General features: G+C 39.8%; 1 protein-coding gene across 1 annotated transcript; it reads right to left on the reverse strand.

The window, feature by feature from the left end:
- Positions 1-3,921: 3,921 nt before the first annotated feature.
- Positions 3,922-20,673, reverse strand: LOC134658211 (uncharacterized). The gene is made up of 14 exons (XM_063513820.1): positions 20,533-20,673; positions 19,688-19,880; positions 19,360-19,432; positions 18,719-18,843; positions 17,908-17,979; positions 13,672-13,755; positions 11,888-11,933; positions 10,901-11,061; positions 10,216-10,277; positions 9,594-9,726; positions 8,702-8,811; positions 7,928-8,021; positions 4,719-4,835; positions 3,922-3,944 (listed from the first exon to the last, which is right to left on the reverse strand). The coding sequence occupies exons 1-14, from the start codon at positions 20,671-20,673 to the stop codon at positions 3,922-3,924; spliced, it is 1,434 nt and encodes a 477-aa protein (XP_063369890.1).
- Between the last annotated feature and the right edge of the window lie 441 nt (positions 20,674-21,114).

Consider the following 21,114-nt stretch of genomic DNA (forward strand, 5'->3'; position numbering starts at 1 on the left):
TACAAATGTGAAATGCGCTCCGACTCCGACGAATCGTACTTAAATCTGAGTACCTATCTCAAAAAGGTCAAAGTAAATAAAATCATTTAAAGTTTTTGGTAGTATTTATTTAAAAGTCACATTATTTGAGAAGTGTTATCAACACTCGACTGTCCTTGCACGGAGTAGGTTCCCAACTTGAGCCCTTCTATGTCCTCCGTGATGGCAGGAGGGCTGCGGTGAGCAGCAGCATGCTTAGGTGTAGAGAATCTCCGTGTTTGATGATAGGCTTGTGCATGATTGTCATTCAATCTATCTTCGAAGCCAACAATGCAGCGGCTAGCCAGCCATAAGGGAGATATGTCGGGGATTAGCATAAGATATTTAGTCTGTAAATAAGATTTAAAAGGAATGTAATTTTTTTGCAAAAGACAACGGAAAAGAGCTTTATGAAGATTGAATTGTGTACGTAAGTACTTACAACTTGACTTCTTCGTAAAGATGGTATTTTGTTAGCCAAAACTTTTAACAAAACGCCAATTATTCGTAAGGAGTTGTATTTATTAATGTGTACATGTATTATTAATGATTAGGTAGGTAATCTTTAGATAATTATAATAATATATTCCAACTTGTAACGACAAAGCGAATCAAATTTTGATTGACAGTATTGACACTGACATTTTCGACTTCAAAATAATATTTGCTATTTCTTATTCTTCATACTGCGAGAAAGAGACAAAGTTATCGTGACTAGGGACGCTCCGTTTCTAAGGCTGACTATTCATTACTTATCCGATTATTATTTTACCGATTCAGTGTTGCCACGAATGAAAAGTTTGTTCCATGTATAAATGGCCACATTGGCTAAGTCGCGCGCGGGATGGCTCTCTCTCGTGGAACTCTTTTCTCGATGTGCGAACTCATGCTGCCAAAATCGAGGAATTGACAGATAGAGATAGAAATTTGTGACGGGCGACTGCCGTCTCTCGCGGCGCGAGCTATCCCGCGGGTAATCATGTGCTAGCCGTGCTGGAGGTTTATTAATGAGTACAAAATGTTAACATACATAATAATGTTATTACTATTATACCTATCATTTTATTACATTTCTGTGTCAAATGACAGTATTGTATTAATATAATCATCAGGCATCGGAGTTTTTGTCGCATGGTAAGACTAATAGCAAGCTATGGAGTCGACATTTGCCATAAATGTAAACTCTTATTCATACTCATACTCATGATTAATTTTATTTAATATGAGAACAGATTACTAAATAGTTACTACGTATATAAGTTTAATTTATTAAACCTCATTTGTTGCAATAAATATATGTTTCAATTGGGCGAGTTGTACTTCACAACTCAAGCATACTACAGCAGATTTTTCATAGTCATATTGTAAATCGTTGTATGGCTCTATCCATGCCAAAATTGCAGCTATTTCTGGGTTAGGCATAATAATTAATTATGGAATATTCCACAACGTATTTACAGATATAAATAACTACTACGTTTGCAATCACCAGTGATTGACACATGACAAACACTAAAATTAAATTAGCTAAAAGTTTACCCATCTATGTTTTAAGGGGGTTCCCTCTGCCAACAAACTGTCCTGCGGTTTGGCAGAAGAAAAAAATATGTATATTAGGGTTTTTTTCATCTGAATAAACGATTTTTTTTATTTTTTTTATTTACTAATCAATTTTATCAGCGGTCAGTACCTACATGACATTAGGTCTTTCGCAGCGATGTAGTTTGTATAGTTGTATGTTAAAATAGTTGAAGTTATGAATTCATAATGTAATAGATTTTTTTTTATATCATTCGACTAACATAATATACACGACCGATCGCTCTAAAGGCATTTTAAGATAAATTAAATAAATGAGTATGAGTATGAATAATAGTTTACATTTATGGCAAATGTCGACTCCATAGCTTGCTATTAGTCTTACCATGCGACAAAAACTCCGATGCCTGATAATCATCGTTAATAAATGGAAGGAGATTGCAAGCCAAAAGCCAACTTTTTCAGTTGATAAAGGCGCAAAATAAAATTTGTATTGGAGGTCGACCGCTCCAACGGGTCGAATTTGCCGGCTGCCGCTTTTTTGCCTTTTTTTTATTTTGACTAAGAATCTGATGATGGGGATGAATAGCAATCATCATCATCATTGGCCTGTACATCAATAAAATGATGGTTCAAACAGCGTCCACAAGGGTGCGGCACTTCCGCATATGAATAACAATATAGTACCTAAAATGCAAACTCCCAAAGAAATAGCCAAGAAAAAAAACAAAGTTTCCCATTTTTCCATCAACATGGCAACATTACTAAAGCGACCAGTGACGTCACAAGGGCGCAGCGCCAGAAATACGCTTTCAGCGCTAGGTGAAGGTTGCCCGTCGGCGCAGAAAAAACCGGAATCTCTTTTCACGTCACTATTAAAAAGTTTTTTTTTCAGATGTTGATTGCAATTTCATTCGTGCGGTCAGCTGCAAGCGCTGCTTCGGCAAATTTGTATTACTTGATGTTTTTCACGCCGGCAAAGTAAAGTTTGTCAAGCTATTGATATAACAGTCAGCTGTTTTCCCAGTGCGCAGGCGTTAATTAGCGGGTGGAATTATGGAAAATTTGATCATAGTGCTTACTGTCAATATTGATATTGTGTAAAGGATTAGTTTATTTTTAATACAAATTAGTAGACCACCCAGCTCATGGGTCCGAGCATCTCCACCAAATCTCTTAAAATGCCCTTAAATAGGTAATTATACTAAATAATATCTGGGAGACCGAGATTTGCACGGAAAATATATAAAAACTCAAAATGCGCGTTTTCTCAGTTTTCGCCCTCGAAAACCGCCATATAGCAAATTTCATCGAAATCGTTAAAGCCGTTTCCGAGATCCTCAGTATCACTAACATAGTATAAAACAAAGTAGCCTCCCGCTGTCTGTCTGTCTGTCTATATGCTTAGATCTTTAAAACTCCGCAACGGATTTTGATGCGGTTTTTTTTAATAGATGGAGTGATTTAAGAAGAAGGTTTATGTATAATTTGTTAACCCGTGCGAAGCGGGGGCGGGTCGCTAGTATAAGTATAAATAAATAAATATACAAGAATTGCTCGTTTAAAGGTATAAGATAAGATATAATATGACTTAAATTACTAAGATATTGTAAAAATGGGGTCCCGTTAGTTTCACATAAAGTTTGAAGTCATAATGTATTGTTTGTCATATTATCATTAGTCATAATAAAACTGAGACTGTTAACATTTCACGATTTTCGTTAGGTTATCCTATAGATAGGTTAGGTTAGGTTAGGTTTGTTTTATGGCAGTCCTGAAAAGTGAAGCGTTTCCGAACCAAATGAATTATGACTAACGAAAATGCAGGCAAACAACACGTCGTCAGGTGACAAGCAAAAGTCACTAAGTGTAAGGCCTGAGTGGACGCTCGAGTTAGGCATGCAGCGGTGCGGGGCGTGCGGCGTGCATGTTAAACAAATGCAAGCGTATAGGAGCGGCCTTAGTGTACGCTGCTCAAATCACTTGTGCGCCCGACGCCACGCTGCACGCCCCGCCGAACGCTCCGCTTCGAGCGTCCACTCAGGCCTTACACTAAATACCAACACAAGTTCATAGCCACAGTAAACCATATTAGTACGAAAGGAAGATTGATATTTGTTTAAATATTTTATAGTAATTAGTGACTTGCTTGACACTTGAATCAAATTGTGACTGCATTAACGAAATAAAGCAAAATATTAAATGATTTTAGTAGGTATTTAATAAACATTTCATTCAAAAATAAATATGTTACCTAGTAACAAGTTTCAAATTTGTAAATTATGGCGTAATTTAAAAACATTCTCGTAATCTTCATCCATCACTTACGATTGCAAGTCTGATGCTTTGCTGACCCGCATTTTGTCAGTCCGCTGATGTATTTTCATCTATAACAATACCAAAAATGAAATTTTCGCAATCACAACCTGTAGGCGAGGGGGGAGCTTCCATAGTTAATACAGTAAATTTATACATTTAGCGTTTGCGTCAAATCCGGTAGATCTGATTTTTTGCAGACTTATTTATGATGTTGGCCCAATTAATAATCCAAGTTTGAGACCTCGAGCGCCGAACGCAATCTTGTCAAAAATATGAAATTTGGGTGATCATAACCCTAAAAGACTAGTTTTTGATAGTACCTTTTTAGGGCGTTTTTAAATAAGACTACATTTGCTACAATACGACATTATAATTATCTCTGCAGATTGAAAATTTTCCGAGATAACGCCTATCAATTTTTTTATTTTTTTGAAATTGAATTCATAGGCTAAGTGAGTGCAGTGAGTATGCACTTTTGTCTCAGGCGATGCCGCTTGGCATTGTTCCTAACGCAGCGTACTACGTAGGCGAACAACACGCGAACGCGAGGCGAAGCGATGCGGCGCGGGGTGAATCAATCCTTTGATACCTATGGAAGTGTCCTACGTGGGCGATCTCATCGTGGGCCCGCCGCGCCGCATCGCGCCGCGCTGCTTCGCGTTCCCGAGTTGTTCGCTTACGTAAGACGCAGCGTAAGCTCAAGCAAAGCTCTACTACTCTATATTACTGAATCGCGATTAGAAAGGGATTGAGATAGCTGTCAATCCATATTGATTTTGACGTAAGTGTATGGAAATCTGTTATTTCTAATCCCTTTCTGATCGCGATTCAGTAATACTTACTGTCGTATTCATCGTCGCTCCACTGGTCAACGTGCGGTATAAACATGGCCTCCTTATAGTTGCCGAAGCCGTCGCACTCCACGTCTGTGTCTAGCCGGCATCGTTCACGAGCACAATCTGCAGTTTTTTTTTAATTAACATATCACCATATTAATCACTAAATTTATCATTCGGTATTTCTCCAAGATCCCCACGATACAGGCTGTGCCTAGTGTGGGGATCACTGTACTGCTTTTAGTGATTAATTATTGTATTTCCTGAAATAAATATATATATATTTTTTTTAATTTTTTAAAATAGTAACAAAGTCGCTTCCCGCTGTCTGTCCATATGAATGCTTAAATCTTTAAAAGTACGCAACGGATTTTGATTAGTGATGTACCGACTATGGTTTTGGCCGACTAGGACTAATCGACGCTCGGATGGCCGATTAGTCGGCCTACTAGTCGGCTAGTTGGCCAAGTTCATAATCGCTACTTCCCGATAAAGATTAAATTCGTCTGGCAACTGTAGTAGCTTTATTCAAATTCGGATGCATATGAAAACATTTTTTTTGCTCCTGGCGTCGTCGCGCTTTCAATATCAACTGAAAGATGTTCCATGCTACTGCGACGATACACCTACATAATTACCTATACATGAATTTAATATGGACACAAGCACATTTTGTACCCTAAATACGTATTTGAGTAAAATGGGCATGTTAACATTTGAATAATATTGGCTTTTTTTATTTTATTTATAAATGTCCTGCTTTCTGTAATTAATAATAGGCCGACTAATCGGCCTTTTTAGCCGACTAATCGCCGACTACAAATGTGGCCGGATAGTCGGCTTTCCCGACTAGTCGGCGACTAGTCGGTACATCCCTAATTTTTATGCGGTTTTTTTAATAGATACAGTGATTCAAGAGGAATCAGTGGTTTATGTCGTCGGGTGACAAGTAAAAGTCACTAATACTATCAAAAAATTAAAGTAACAATGCACTTTATTACACTTGTAACACGGTTTATTGTCCAATAATTTCAATGATGTTAGTTAGTGACTTTTACTTGTCACCCGACGATGTGTGATTTGTTAACCCGTGCGAAGCCGGGGCGGGTCGTTACTCGTTAGGTTATAAATAGGCATCGGAGTTTTTGTCGCATGGTAAGACTAATAGCAAGCTATGGAGTCGACATTTGCCATAAATGTAAACTCTTATTCATACTCATACTCATTTATTTAATTTATCTTAAAATGCCTTTAGAGCGGTCGGTCGTGTATATTATCTTCAGGGATCGGATATTCGGATTGATATTTACCTAAACTTTGGCGGCGTGAACGGTATGGAGACGGACTAAACTTTATTTTCGTAATAAATTTCCCGGGATTTCCCGGGATTTGTTAACTATGTAACAAGGCAATCCAAACTCATATTTGAACATTTTAATACGCTTATTTATTATGTATTTAATGTAATTTACTATGGAGAAATATTAAATTCAATGTACCTGAGATTTATTCAACTAGCGAAATATCATTATCATAACTTAGTTTAACGGAACTTGTCGTGAGTACTAGTACTTTTAAAACTACGAGTACTTTAGAAATTGTTTTCCTTCGACGTTTCAAGGACGACATTATGCCCGTGGTCTCAAATTTTTTCCCTTCCGCTATCTCTGCTACCGCCATTGTCTTACGCATAGCAGGTAAAAAAAGACGGGCAATACAAAGAAAATTCGTCACCACGTGTACTTTAGGTATGTACGTGGGCTTTATCTTAGAGATTAAGTGGGGTGTTGAGAGTAAATCATAGTGTCACGAATACCATCAAGATTTAACTAGACGTGAACCTTATGTACAACTGACAAAATTGTACCTTTTGCTTGAAAACGTCACATATATGTGTTATACAAAAAAAATGTTTTATTATTCTCTTATATTACAGAACCCTTGAATCTACTATAATAAGTAGTAAATAGTTATGTAAGATATGTATAGAGAAATGCTTACATTATTTTGCCAATTCACGCTGCGGCTACACTACAATACACTGTTCTTGTTAGATCTATATAACAACATATTTCCTTACAAAAATTGTCAAAAATAGCCATAAACTAAACATGTAGGTAAATTTGTACCATCTTATGTCATTTCGTGCGATCCCGGAGTCCCGGAGCATATTTATTAAACTTATAATAAAAAAGAAGCCGACTCCATATTTTCCCAACAATTTCCGGAATTTTGCCAAGTTTAGGTAAATATCGATCCGAATATCCGATCCCTGATTATCTTAGTCGAATTATATAAAAAAAATATTTTTCTATTACATTATGAATTCATAACTTCAACTATTTTAACATACAACTATACAAACTACATCGCTGCGAAAGACCTAATGTCATGTAGGTACTGACCGCTGATAAAATTGATTAGTATTTGTCATGTGTCAATCACTGGTGATTGCAAACGTAGTAGTTATTTATATCTGTATGTGGTAAATACGTTGAGGAATATTCCATAATGAATTATTATGCCTAACCCAGAAATAGCTGCAATTTTGGCATGGATAGAGCCATACAACGATTTACAATATGACTATGAAAAATCTGGTATAGTGTGCTTGAGTTGTGAAGCACAACTCGCCCAATTGAAACATACATTTATTGCAACAAATGAGGTTTAATAAATTAAACTTATATACGTAGTAACTATTTAGTAATCTGTTCTCATATTAAATAAAATTAATCATGAGTATGAGTATGAATAAGAGTTTACATTTATGGCAAATGTCGACTCCATAGCTTGTTATTAGTCTTACCATGCGACAAAAACTCCGATGCCTGGACTTATAAAACAAGCCAGGAGCTTCGGCGCATGTTGCGAATGTAGTACTAGCTTACTCTGCATGGCATGAAAAAGTGTGGCAATATCATGATTAATGTGAAATATCTGTGAAAATATGACGTTATATAATGACACTGCCTCAATTTTTGCCGTTCAAGTACTTTCCAGTCTGTACAAAGTTAGCTTAGACTGACTCTATCCAGCAAGGTTTTTTTAGATAAGAGCAGGGTTTTTTTAGAGTCAGCAGAGAAGGATGAAGATGCGTTATCTATATTATATGCAAACTTGACAACCCCAAGAGCCAAAACAGAATTAACTTTAGAAAGAAACAGTGTTGATAACCTCCACTTCAATATTGGTTTGGCAACATTAATACTTGCCACAGTTCATGTTGGAGACTTCTACCCTGGGCACCTTGATGCCTTCGATGGGCGTTCCGTCTTCCATGGCGCAGTAGCACAGGAAGCGACGGCACTGACAAAACAGTTCAATAATATAAAAATAATAATATTATGTCGAATTGGCAAACTTTTTAGAAGAACAGACAGGTCAGGGATCGCATACCGGTATTTTTATGGATGGGAACGAAAACGGTATTTTTTCGTTCTTTGTTAATGATTTCATTTCTAATCGGGCAATCTAATAATAAGAAGTCGTTACCTAGAAACGGAGTCCCACATTTCGAGTATAAAATAATTCTAGAAATATGGTGAAAACTCCTTTATTATAATAATAAGTGGTATAAAACTAAAACTAACTACAATTAAAATAAATAAAAATAAAAATTAATAATTCCTATCAAAATTTTGAGCCCTTGGTAGGGTGCCCATCACGCAGGCAGCGTTCCCGCGCTGGATTGCTATGGCCAATCTTTGAGCGAGAATGCTGCCTGTGCGAGCGTCACCTGTAGCCTCAGCCTCCCTTAATAGGCGTTTCCTGAGCGCCTTGTGAAGAATTTGCGACCTTTTGGACGCCAATGACCGATATATCTGCACCGTAGGTTCAACGCCAAAGACCGATTAATCGGTCACAGACCACAGAGCAACATCGACCAACGTGCATATACATAAAGTTCAACTTCAGTTTTGACATTTCAATGATGTGGCGTCTGAGTGACAGCTTTTGTTTGACACGGCGTGGAAAAGGTTCAATACCTGGACGGGTGCATAGAGCCACAGAGGTGTGCACTGAGGAGCTTCATAGTGCAAATGCCCATCTTCTCCGTACTTCTTTTTGAACAATTTCATTTCGCGCTTGCAGGGCTCTGCAACAATATAAACGTAAGCATGGGCACAGAATAAATAATAGTACTAGGTATAGAATATTCACTCTCTAACAAAACGCGTCTTTTACGACAGATATGACCGCTAGGTGGCGCAAGCGTCCGTTCCGTAGCGGTGCGCGGCAAATACTATACTAGACACCAAAATTGGTGTGGGCCGCATGTACTTGAAGGTACTTGTAGCGACGCGACGATATCGCGGAGTGAGACACGCCTGGCATGGGTCAGAGATGAGTGAAGTCGAGGAGCGGTGTGCGAGTAAAATCCACCAATAGAAAGCTCTACGGTTTTCCTTGTCAATGGTTAGTATCAACTTAACATGTGGAAAACTGAAATGTGTGATTGTAATTGCCAATTAAATACGCAACTCATATCCCACCAAGCATTAGCTGTATCAGCCTGTAAACATCCAGCTCAAATTCGAAATTTGTAGCGCGATAATACAGAAAACAATTGAATAAGTTGTTACTAAGTGTAAGGCCTGAGTGGACGCTCAAAGCGGAGACCCCCTGCCGGCAGACCAGCCCGTCGTCACACCCTGGCTCCAAGAGTTTCATCTCCACCTATACAAACAGCAACAGTCGACAACTCTCCTACCATAGGGTTCATCTGTTTCTTGGCTGCTCCTCTTGCGGCTGCGCGCGGTGTGGACAGCGTGGGTGTCCTGGCAAAACCCCTGCCGGCAGACCAGCCCGTCGTCACACCCTGGCTCCAAGAGTTCCATCTCCACCTATACAAACAGCAACAGTCGCCAACTCTCCTACCGTAGGGTTCATCTGGTTCTTGGCTGCTCCTCTTGCGGCTGCGCGCGGTGTGGACAGCGTGGATGTCCTGGCAGACCCCCTGCCGGCAGACCAGCCCGTCGTCACACCCTGGCTCCAAGAGTTCCTCTTCCACCTATAACGAGCAACACAGATAACAAATGATCATGATGATGATGAATGATGATGATGATGATATTTGTCTTCGACCCCCATCTTGATAAACTGAAAGCTTAGCTATTCATGATATTCATCTTTATTAGATTGGGAGATCATGTCAACAGGATGACAGAGCCAAAATGACAATCGTTTGGCTAAAAGATTGGCTAAAAGGTAGGAAATTGTACTAAAACTGCTAAGCTACTAATAGTATTAGTGTACCTATCTTAATCTTAATTCCTTAGAATTCGTAGAGAAGATAAAAACATGTACTTAGGTATATTTATTTAATTTAATATGCATTCTTCCTGACTTTACTATATGACTCTCAGTAAGCTTAAACTTAAAGGAACATTTATAAACTAAAAAAGTAACGAATCCCCAGCATATACCTGTACATTTCTTACGTAATCTTATCTTACGAAATCTCCAGCATATACCTAAGTAGGTACATTTAATTTCTTACCTCTATTTCACTGCTACCACTTTCAATTGACTCCTTAAATTCAGCACATTTTTGGTTCAACTCTGTAAAATAAATATTGCGTAAGTACAGTCACCACACGGGATCGTTACGCCGCCATCCGTTACGAATGTCCAATTTAGCTAGAACCCTAAATGGCGTAACAATCACTGAGCGTGACTGTACGTAAAAACATTAATTTGCTATTTTATAGAGCTACGGAACTTCTGCAGTAGGTGAGTCATACTATCTTTACTACTTAATCCTGGCAGCTTTTCAACGGTGGCTTCCGACTCCGGCTCCGACTACTGACGGGCTTGCAGTCATTTATATGGTTTTTAAAGCGGAATATTGAGCGCTGCGAGGGTCTCAAGGCACAGTCGGAGTCCACGGGTTCTTATCTATGGTCCTGTTTGTAGCTAGTATAGTATATATTGACCACTGACAATCCAACCTCTAGACTGAGCTTAGGCCAAATTCTTTCATGAAACCGATGCTGCCAAAAATACGGGGGTGCGGCGGGGGGACGAGGTGAGCGAATCCCGTGCCGCGATTGGTCCGTTCAAAGACGTTCGGACCAATCACGGCACGGGATTGACTCGAAGATGGAGTAACGCTACCGTATGTGTGGCAGAGGGGGTAGCGCGACTATGCTATGTCTAGAGGTTGGATTGTCTGTAATACTGACGGAAGTAGGCGCTGCACTGCCCGCAACAGTTGCACTGGCCCCTGTCGGGCACGAACGCGCCCGGGGGACAGTCTGGCTCGTGTTTCATTGTGGGGGGGCAGGTGTAGCCGCGGCAGGAGGGACAGTCAGAGTCCACTGGCTCGTAGTGGTAGCTTCGGTGGCTGGACACACAAATATATATAAAAAAAAAACCGGCCAAGTGCGAGTCGGACTCGCGCACGGAGGGTTCCGCACCATCAACAAAAAATAGAGCAAAACAAGCAAAAAAAAAACAAGCAAGAAAACGGTCACCCATCCAAGTACTGACCCCGCCCGACGTTGCTTAACTTCGGTCAAAAATCACGTTTGTTGTATGGGAGCCCCACTTAAATCTTTATTTTATTCTGTTTTTAGTATTTGTTGTTATAGCGGTAACAGAAATACATCATCTGTGAAAATTTCAACTGTCTAGCTATCACGGTTCGTGAGATACAGCCTGGTGACAGACGGACGGACGGACGGACGGACGGACAGCAGAGTCTTAGTAATAGGGTCCCGTTTTTACCCTTTGGGTACGGAACCCTAAAAACATGTTTAGGAAATATTTTTTTTTATCTTAAATATGATCTAACATATTAAGTAGCCTTTAAATAACACTAATAAACGAAGATCGAGTTCCGGACAGTGATTCATGATAGTTGCGGTGGTCTGCATTCTCTGACCTCCACCGATGTACAGCTGCCAGACGCCTAGATCTAGCAATAATTATAGTACAGCAAACAGCATTATCATTAACCATTTTCCGAGGCTAGATTTTTAAATTAGTTCGATTAATTAATTTTATAGATATACTCGTACAGTCGCCATCAGATATATCGGAGCGGCCAAAGTGCTCACAAATATCTGAAGTATTTGAACACGTTTCTATTGTCAAGGCGTCAGGGTGCGCGTTCAGATATTTTTGAGCACCTTGTCCGCTCCGATATATCTGATAGCGACTGTACTTACACAACAAATGAGCTTTTGGCTAGAGCTCCAACAGTCATTGGGACACCTGTAAAGAGAAAAAGAAACATTAGATTTTAAACCAGACTTTAATAAAATAAAATAGCCTTTTATTTCGAACAATTTTTTGAATTATAGTTTTGTCACATTACTTATTGAATATTTGTCAAAATAGTCAAACAAGTCAAACATATTTACTTAAGTACATTCAATTTATATTTAGATTAAATTGTCTTTATTTTAGTTCATAGTTGACATCGGTCGACTTGCCTCCCGGCATAGGCCTCCCCTAAGACCTTCCATTCCTGGGTCAAACAGATTACTGTGTTATCGTCTTTCCTGTAGACATACACAAGAGTTAAGGGCTATAAAGGTTAATTTTCTTATTTAACCCTTATCCACGTGAAAAGGTCCTCCTTTTATTTAGAGAACTATGATAAAATCATTACTTACATGCCCACAAGCTGTTAACTATTGCCCACAGGAGAGAAAACTAGTGTGTTCGCGCGAACTGTACATTTTTCTCTCATGTGGGCAATAGTTAACAGCTTGTGGGCATGTAAGTAATGATTTTATCATAGTTCTCTAAATAAAAGGAGGACCTTTTCACGTGGATAAGGGTTAAATAAGAAAATTAACCTTTATAGCCCTTAACTCTTGTGTATGTCTACAGGAAAGACAATAACACAGTAATCTGTTTGACCCTCTGCTCTCTTAGTCGCTCTTCTTGTCCATGTCCAGGTTGGTCCAGCGATAGCTCTAATGTCGTCTTCCCATCTGCGGTAAGGTCTGCCTCTTTTCCTTTCCCGTTTGGGGTACCACGTTGTAACAATTTTTGACCAAATCAGACTTTAATATAAATTAATAAATATTATAGGACATTCTTAACACCGATTGACTAAGTCCTACAGTAAGCTCAAGAAGGCTTGTGTTGTGGGTACTCAGACAACGATATATATAAATATAATATACAAATATATACATTACATAGAAAAAACCCAAGACTCGGGAACAAATATCTGTGCTCATCACACAAATAAATGCCCTTACCGGGATTCGAACCCAGGACCGCGGCTTCACAGGCAGGGTCACTACCCACTAGGCCAGACCAGTCGTCAAAAAAAAATTGGTTAATATATATTTTAGAATCTATAAAGAAGGTACAGTCACGTCTTAATGATAGGGGCTTTGCTCAGATATATGTGGACACCTTGGAAGCTCCAATATATCTGATACGATTGCATGCGGCGAATGTACCTACACAGTATTTAACCTTTTGGACGCCAATGACCGATATATCCGCACCGTAGGTTCAACGCCAAAGACCGATTAATCGGGCACAGACCACATAGCAACATAGACCTACATGCATATGCATAAAGTTCAATTTCAGTTTTGACACTTCGGTGACGTGGCGTCAGCGTGTCAGCTTTTGTGTTGGACACGGCGTCGAAAAGGTTAATGCCTCATTTAGACTTGCCGTTTTTGGTCGATCGACTGAATTCATTGTACTCTGAGCTCAAATTGCGGGGATCTTTCTCTTTTACTCCAAATAAGGCGAAATTAGAGTAACAGAGCAAGATGCCCGAAATTAGCGAATTTCGATTTTCGCGGTCATCGCGGCCTGTAGTTCGCAATGTATCAAATATTGCATGCAAGTTCTTGAACTGAGGGGCTACCGCGAAAACCGAATTTAGCAAATTGCGGGGATCTTTCTCTTTTACTCCAACGAAGGCGTGATTAGAGTCACAGAGAAAAATGTCCGCAATTTGCGAAATTTAGCTTACATCTGCGAAGGGTGTTGTCACACCGAAGAGCCCGCGATTCCTGCTCCGGATGTCCCAAGTATGGATTGCAACCAGCTCTGAAATCTGCATAGTATTAACCTTTTAACCGCCAGCAATTTTTGATCGAGCGTCCTCGTGTCGCCACCGACAGTAATTGTACCACGCAGAGTAAGGTTGGCATAGTTACGGGAGTTATAAATGTGCTGTAAAAACCAAATCAGATCTTTGTCTTATTTATCAGACTGTGGCGAAATGAGCTGGATATGTAATGTCTTATACGAGGGCTGTTTGATACGAGGGGCGTTCAAAATATTCTCGGTATTGATATCTTACGACCTCTTCTAAAATTTCTTTCGTTACTGGCCGCTAAGGTTTATTCATTGACATTAAAAAAAAGTATAATTCGAACCGAGATGGTATTTTGTTTTTCTGCAATTGCTGAACAAACATGAACATCATGTGCGAATTGACAATGTTAACTAAATTAGAACATCGATGCGTGATAAAATTCTTGACAAAACAGGGTAAAAATCAAAAAACCATAAAAGAGGAAATGGATTGTGTTTACCGTGAGTCTGCTCCTTCTTTATCTACCATTCAAAAGTGGTCAAGCGAGTTTAAACGCGGAAGGGAGAGTATTGAAGATGACCCTAGACCTGGCCGGCCTGTAGTAGCTACTTCACAAGAAAATATTGATAAAGTGGAAAAACTTATATTGGAAGATGGTCGAGTGAAGGTAAAATCTATAGCACAAGTAACCAATCTCTCTATTGGTACCGTACATGATATTATACATGACCATCTTAATATGTCAAAAGTAAGTGCAAGATGGGTTCCGCGAATGCTGACTCGGCTTCAAAAAGACATGCGTGTAGCTTGTTGTTCCGATTTTATTGACCTGTGCGGTGAAAATCCTGATGAGGTGCTGCAAAGAATAGTTACTGGAGATGAAACCTGGGTTCATCATTATGACCCAGAGAGTAAACAAGAGTCCATGCAGTGGCACATTAAGGGTTCAGCTCATCCCAAGAAGTTCAAGGTCATCCCTTCAGCTGGCAAGGTCATGGCCACGATATTTTGGGATTGTGAAGGAGTATTACTAATCGATTATAAAGAAAAAGGTGTAAATATCACAGGACAGTACTACGCTAACATTCTACGTCAATTAAAGGATGTAATTAAAGAAAAGAGGCGAGGAAAGTTAACCAAAGGTATTCTGCTTCTGCATGACAACGCCCCCGTCCATACTGCTCATATTGCCAAGGCAGCTATTGTTGAATGTGGGTTTAAAACTGTTACTCACCCACCGTATAGTCCGGACTTAGCCCTCAGCGACTTCTTTTTGCTCCCCAATCTTAAAAAGGATCTGCGTGGAAATAAATTTTCTGACGATGAAGCATTGAAGGCGGCAGTGGAGGAGCATTTTTACACGAAAGATAAAAAATATTTTTACGAGGGATTAAAAAAAATAATTGATCGATCTTTTAAGTGTATGAACATAGGGGGGGAGTATATTGAAAAATAAAAATATCAAACTTTTCGTACTTGTTTGTTTTCATTCTCATACCGAGAATATTTTGAATACCCCTCGTAAGTACCCGTTTATGAAAAAAATAATGAGTTGTTTTTGTTTATATGCATTTATTTTTCTTCATAGTCTCCTTTTAACTCTATACACTTGTTCCACCTATATTCAAGCTTCAATAAACCATCCAAAAAGTATGATTTCGGAAAGTCATTAAAATAGGCCTCTGTGGCGGCAATGACTTCGTCATTTGATCCAAATCGCTTACCACCGAGCCATTTTTTCAGGTTGGGAAACAAAAATAAATCGCATGGGGTCAAATCTGGAGAATACGGGGGGTGAGGAGGAATAGGGCGTAGCGTAATTGTGTTAATTTAGCCATCACAACTCTAGACGAATGAGCTGGTGCGTTGTCGTGATGAAACAGTACTTTTTTATTTTTTAAATGGGGTCGTTTGTCCTTCAACACAGCGTCAAATTCATCCAATAAATTGGCATAGTACTGCCCTGTTATCGTTTTCCCCTTTTCTAAGAACTCAATATGTATAATACCCTGCGAATCCCAAAAAACGATCGCCATGACCTTTCCAGCCGATGGAACGATTTTTGCTATCTTTCGCGCAGGTTCACCCGGTAAAATCCACTGCTTCGACTGCCCTTTTATTTCCGGGGTGTAGTGGTGACCCACGTTTCGTCCACGGTCACGAAACGACGCAGAAACTCCTTCGGGTTACGTTTGAACACGGCCAAACACTGCTCCGAAGTAGTCAGTAACGGAAGTTTTTGCTCCTCCGTGAGTAAACGCGGCACCCACCTCGCCGATACTGTCTTCATACCCAATTTTTCTTCTAATGTGTTTTGTACCCGCTCGATTGGAACATTTACAGCATCAACGATTTCTCGAAGTTCAATTCGGCGGTCGGCTAAAACGATATTTTCAATTTTCTTAACCATATCGTCTGTAGTCACCTCAATTGGGCGGCCTGGGCGATCCTCATCAAAGACGGTTGTTCTCCCCCGCTTAAACTCGTTAAACCAGTATCTGACGGTTGTCATAGAAGGAGCACATTCATGGTAAACCGCTTGCATTCTTACGTTTATTTCATCACATGTTTTTCCTTCCAAAAACAAGAATCTAATTACAGACCGATACTGCTCTTTCTCCATTTTCACAATTTTAAGTTCACGCTTTCACTGAATCGCTGTCAAATGAGAAAAAAACAAAAGAATGCTGTTTTTTTTTAAATTTTCCCACCTCTGAAAAATGGCTTAAAACGATTGTATACATATTTTCGGCCCGTGATATTAATACATTTGGAAAACGGGTACTTATCAAACAGCCCTCGTATATCAGACTCTGGCGGTTAAAGGGTTAATACATATAACACTCTCTCGCGTATTGTAAACATATACACAAACGGGCCTACCGCGTTATAGTTTCACTATATAGTAGTATAAAGTACCGCGGTATAGTTAAATATATGGTAAAAACATTGAAACTATATCGCGGCAGACCCGTTTGTGTAAAAAAATATAAATAGTATTTTATAAAATCGTGATTTAATGGACAGCTTTTTAGTTGAGTACCGTGTTTAGGCCACGAAGCTTGCTGAGTTGCCTAAGTAAGGTCAAAGAGTAAGTTATACGAGATTGAAATGCTTGATTATATCTATATAGTATATAATACTTTTTCTACGAGTCATCTAAAATAACACTTTTTTTTACTATAAAAACTAAATAATTATTAAAAAATTATAAGTATTTCAGTAGACAAAAATAGTCGCGCGTTTATGTTTTTTCTATGGGAGCGTGGCGGCACGTAATTGGTCAAATTCTTTTATAGTTGACTACAGCGTATCGAAATGAATATAATAGTTGAGTTGGGAGTCCAGTCGACGAGTAGAAAAACAACATTATGGTGGCCGGAAATTAAATGTCGAATGAATGCCATTAGCGATCAGGCTCTACCACTTCGTTGGTTCATTTTCAACTCGAATAATTTCACTCTACCCTGGAAATATCTACACTATAAGGTATACCTTTTCTTAATACCTAAATCCCTCTGACAGTTGGATTTATCCGAGTTTGAAGTTAAGCGACTTATATGCAAGAGTTAAATGTGATGCAACTTTTGGGAACAAATCATCACGTCGTGGGCTGTCAGAATATACCCCATGTATGTTAGCCGATTTTTCGTAGTTTTCGAGTTATGATTTTTTAAACTTTTAACTTTTGTTATGAAATTCCGGGGTTCCCATACAGGGTGGCTAAAAAATAACTGCATTCCCGTTGCCAGGGAGGTTTTGGGATTATACTGAGCAAATTTTACTATGGGATCAACCCCGAAATCACGAAAAAAAATTTACCCTTCCATAGAAAATGGACCACAGCAAAAATGTATGAAAGCCAAATTTTTTTTCGCGATTTCGGGGTTGGTCCCATAGTAAAATTTGCTCAGTATAATCCCAAAACCTCCCTGTATAGGTATTTCGGCAGCCAATCGTAAAATCAAACAGATCGTGAAATTCCTACGCATATCGTGAAACGTGAAAAATCTTTGTCACGTTCGTTCCCTGAGGGCCTACGGCGAACCACGTTCGACTTGTTGCCTCCCTGTCATACTTACGTAAGAATTCATAAGTGCGACAGAGAGGCAACAGGAGGTCCGCTACGTATGTACGCGATTTTTTTTACAGAGACCGACAACTTACCTATAGTGCTCACTGGGAGAAACTCCTCGGAATCGAAGTCGAATTCGTCATGTACACAGGATTCGTCTAATTCTGTCAAAAATATATTTATTAGAAAAGTTGATAGAAAAGTGAAATTCGGACTATAAAAGTTCGACGAGAAGGCAAAAGACCTAGCCAAGACGCCAGTCCCAGGGGGCCTGGTCAAGATGACAATCATTGATATAAAACGCAAAACGAAACTTAACCTTTTGGACGCCAATGACCGATATATACGCACCGCAGGTCCAACGCCAAAGACGTATTAATCGGTCATAGACCACAGAGCAACATAGACCTAGGTGCATATGCATAAAGTTCAATTTCAGTTTTAACACTTCGGTGACGTGGCGTCTGAGATACAGCTTTTGTGTTTGACACGGCGTCGAAAAGGTTAAGTAATGTATGGAAATAGTCACGTGACTTTTCGTATACAGCATATATACTCGCCGCAACAAACTGCGAATTGTTGCCGTACTTGCGTAACTGATGAAACGTGAGCCTTACTGCATCGAGATAAGGTCTGTGTTGCTACCAACCTATAAAGAAGACGTAAGATCGACCATTTGTCGTACTTGCAGTGACTGATCACACTTGAACCTTACTGCACCGAGATAAGGTCTATGTTGGTCTGTGTTGCTACCAACCTCTACCTATAGAACACGCCCTCGTCGCAACAGTGGCACTGCAAATAGTCGGCCGGTACCAAGATCGACCGCCATTTGCCGTGCTTGCAGTGACTGGTCAAACCTGAACCTTACTGCATCGAGATAAGATCTGTGTTGCTACCAACCTCTATAGAACACGCACTCGTCGCAACAGCGGCACTGCGAATAGTCGGCCGGTACGAAGATCGACCGCCATTTGCCGTACTTGCGATCGCAGTATGTAAAGTCCGATTTCGGGACTCTTTTCTCCCTGAGAACAAATAAGGTGTTTGGTTAATTTGTTCGGAAATTAAAATCCTTAGTAGCAAAAATCACAAAATACTTAGTACCTACCACAGAATAAGTAATAGTACATACTACCGTACCGAAGGGACACTTCCTACAAAACCAAAGTTTGACAGTGATTCATTCATTTGGCATTTGCTGACGATACGAAACTTGGCGGTATCATCAAAGGAATCAAACCTTTCCAATGAATTCAGTGTGGACTGGTAATTTTGTATTCAATACTTACTTACTGCTGTGGCGCAACGCGCAACGACCCGAAGTGGATCTTGGCCTCCAACACCAAAGACCGCAATGCTACTCTGTCCAAAGCTCTTTCCGTCCAGTCGACGGCGGCGCCGAGTTCTCTAAGGTCTTTCTGCACTTAATCTCTCCATCGGCAAAATTTTAGTATTCCATATCTACTTAAAATTATACCTTAGTAAGAGTTAGAGGTACTTACCTTCCTACTTAACAAAATAATGACTTTATAATATCGTACTTGCAGGAATCCCGGAAGAGTTCGCATTCTGAAGTGTTGCTGAAATGGGCGCATTGCGGACACAACTGGAAATCTGCACAAAACAGTAATGTATTAAAATTTGAACGCACACACATGTCGTACTTTTGAAAATACTGTCTCCCATAGCTGTAGGCAAGTGCCTACGTCTACGTACAGCCCCCTCCACGCTCGTGTCGTGCGCGAATCGCGACGCGCCGAAGCTGCTAACGCGAGTGTGGAGTCGATTTCACAGATCTGCGAGCTTGACTCCACACCCACGTTTGTGGCTTCGCGCCGCGATTCCCGCACGAGTGTGGAGTGCCCTTACCAATACTGCCCCGGCAGAGCGCGCGCACGTTCCGGGCACTGCTGAACCGTACGGGGTCCGCGGGGGCGGGGACCTTGCATCGGGAGTAATCCAAGAGCTGTTCCTGACTCCGTATGAGGGCTAGCAGCTCGGTCGCGCGCCAGTACTCGCTGGTGTCGTGATCTTTGTCTATCAGCGATATGAAGGGCAGGTACTGGAACAGGTTAGGATTTTAAGAAAAAGTGTACACAAATAATCCTTAAGCACACTTTTTGTGACGTCAGAAATATAATACAATATAACTTGATACCAAACGGCAGACGCTGACGTCATATTTCGTCTAGTCAATTCATGGAAAATCACTACACCTTATATTATAAAACAACGTTCCCCGCCGCGTGTGTCTGTATGTATATATGTTAGCTATAAACTCGAAAACTACTGAACGGATTTTTAGTTATCAATAGAGTGATTCTTGAGGAAGATTTAAGTGTATAATTTGTTAAGGTTTTCCGTCACCCGTGCGAAACCGGGGCGGGTCGCTAGTGTTTAAAATAAGTTCAGTAACTGATTGAGGACAAGGCACAAACTCGTATTGCCATTATTATGAGATTCTTTTTGTCGACTAATTTAGTTATTTTATGAGTAACAGATGTCGCAAAGGTAACAATAATCAATTCGGGCTTTAAAGTATTATGGTATGGTTCCATCAGGCATAAAGCATCGAACTTGGCATGCAAAAGCTTGCTTTCTGTCGAATGAGACTATAGGTAGGTACTTATTCTTTGAATTAGGGGTTGACATTTTTGAAATTTCTCCGGGTCGGAGCTATACTAAATTGGAAAATACCTGACGAAAATACTGACCTTCAGATTGGTCTTCGTTTTGTTGGCAGCCAGGACCCTCTTTCTAGGGTCCAAAGTGAGCACGGGTACCACGCCCTTCCGAACTGCGGGTTGACTCGCCAGCACGACGGTCAAACATAGCAGGAACCAGATTGATTTCATTTTGTGTTTTTATAGAAATTTTGGTTATGGTGGTCGGTGACGTGTGTCAGCATTGATTTTTCTTGATTTTTATTGCAGTGGCAGATGTCAGAGATCAAAACCAGCATCGATAGATGTATTATTTTTAAAGCAGTCAAAACGCCAGCCGGTATAGCCGGCCAGATACGAAATTAAAGTTAAGTATACAGGATGTAATCTAAAACGTGATACAAGATAATCAAACCTGAATCTTTTCATGATTTTGAACAACTTTTACTATGGGGTCAATTATGTAATATTAAAAAAAAATTGAGCTGTTCCATAGAAATGGTCAAGGAGAGGTAGACAAAAATGTATGGCAAAGATTTTTTTTATTGTTAATTTACAAAGTTGGCCCCATAGTAAAAGTTGTTCAAAATCATGAAAAGATTCGGTATCATCTTGGGTCGTCCCATTCGTTTT

This window comes from Cydia amplana, chromosome 21 (assembly GCF_948474715.1).
Source record: "Cydia amplana chromosome 21, ilCydAmpl1.1, whole genome shotgun sequence".
Taxonomy (NCBI): Eukaryota; Metazoa; Arthropoda; class Insecta; order Lepidoptera; family Tortricidae; genus Cydia; species Cydia amplana.

Bases quoted from the DNA above. Each gene is read 5' to 3' on its own strand.
- LOC134658211 (XM_063513820.1), bottom strand. From the start codon at position 20,673: ATGAAATCAATCTGGTTCCTGCTATGTTTGACCGTCGTGCTGGCGAGT. The intron at 18,844-19,359 runs GTACGATATTAT...ATTTGTTCTCAG, and splicing joins CTCTTCCGGGATTCCTGCAA to GGAGAAAAGAGTCCCGAAAT. The intron at 17,980-18,718 runs GTTGGTAGCAAC...TATTTTTGACAG, and splicing joins CGAGTGCGTGTTCTATAGAG to AATTAGACGAATCCTGTGTA.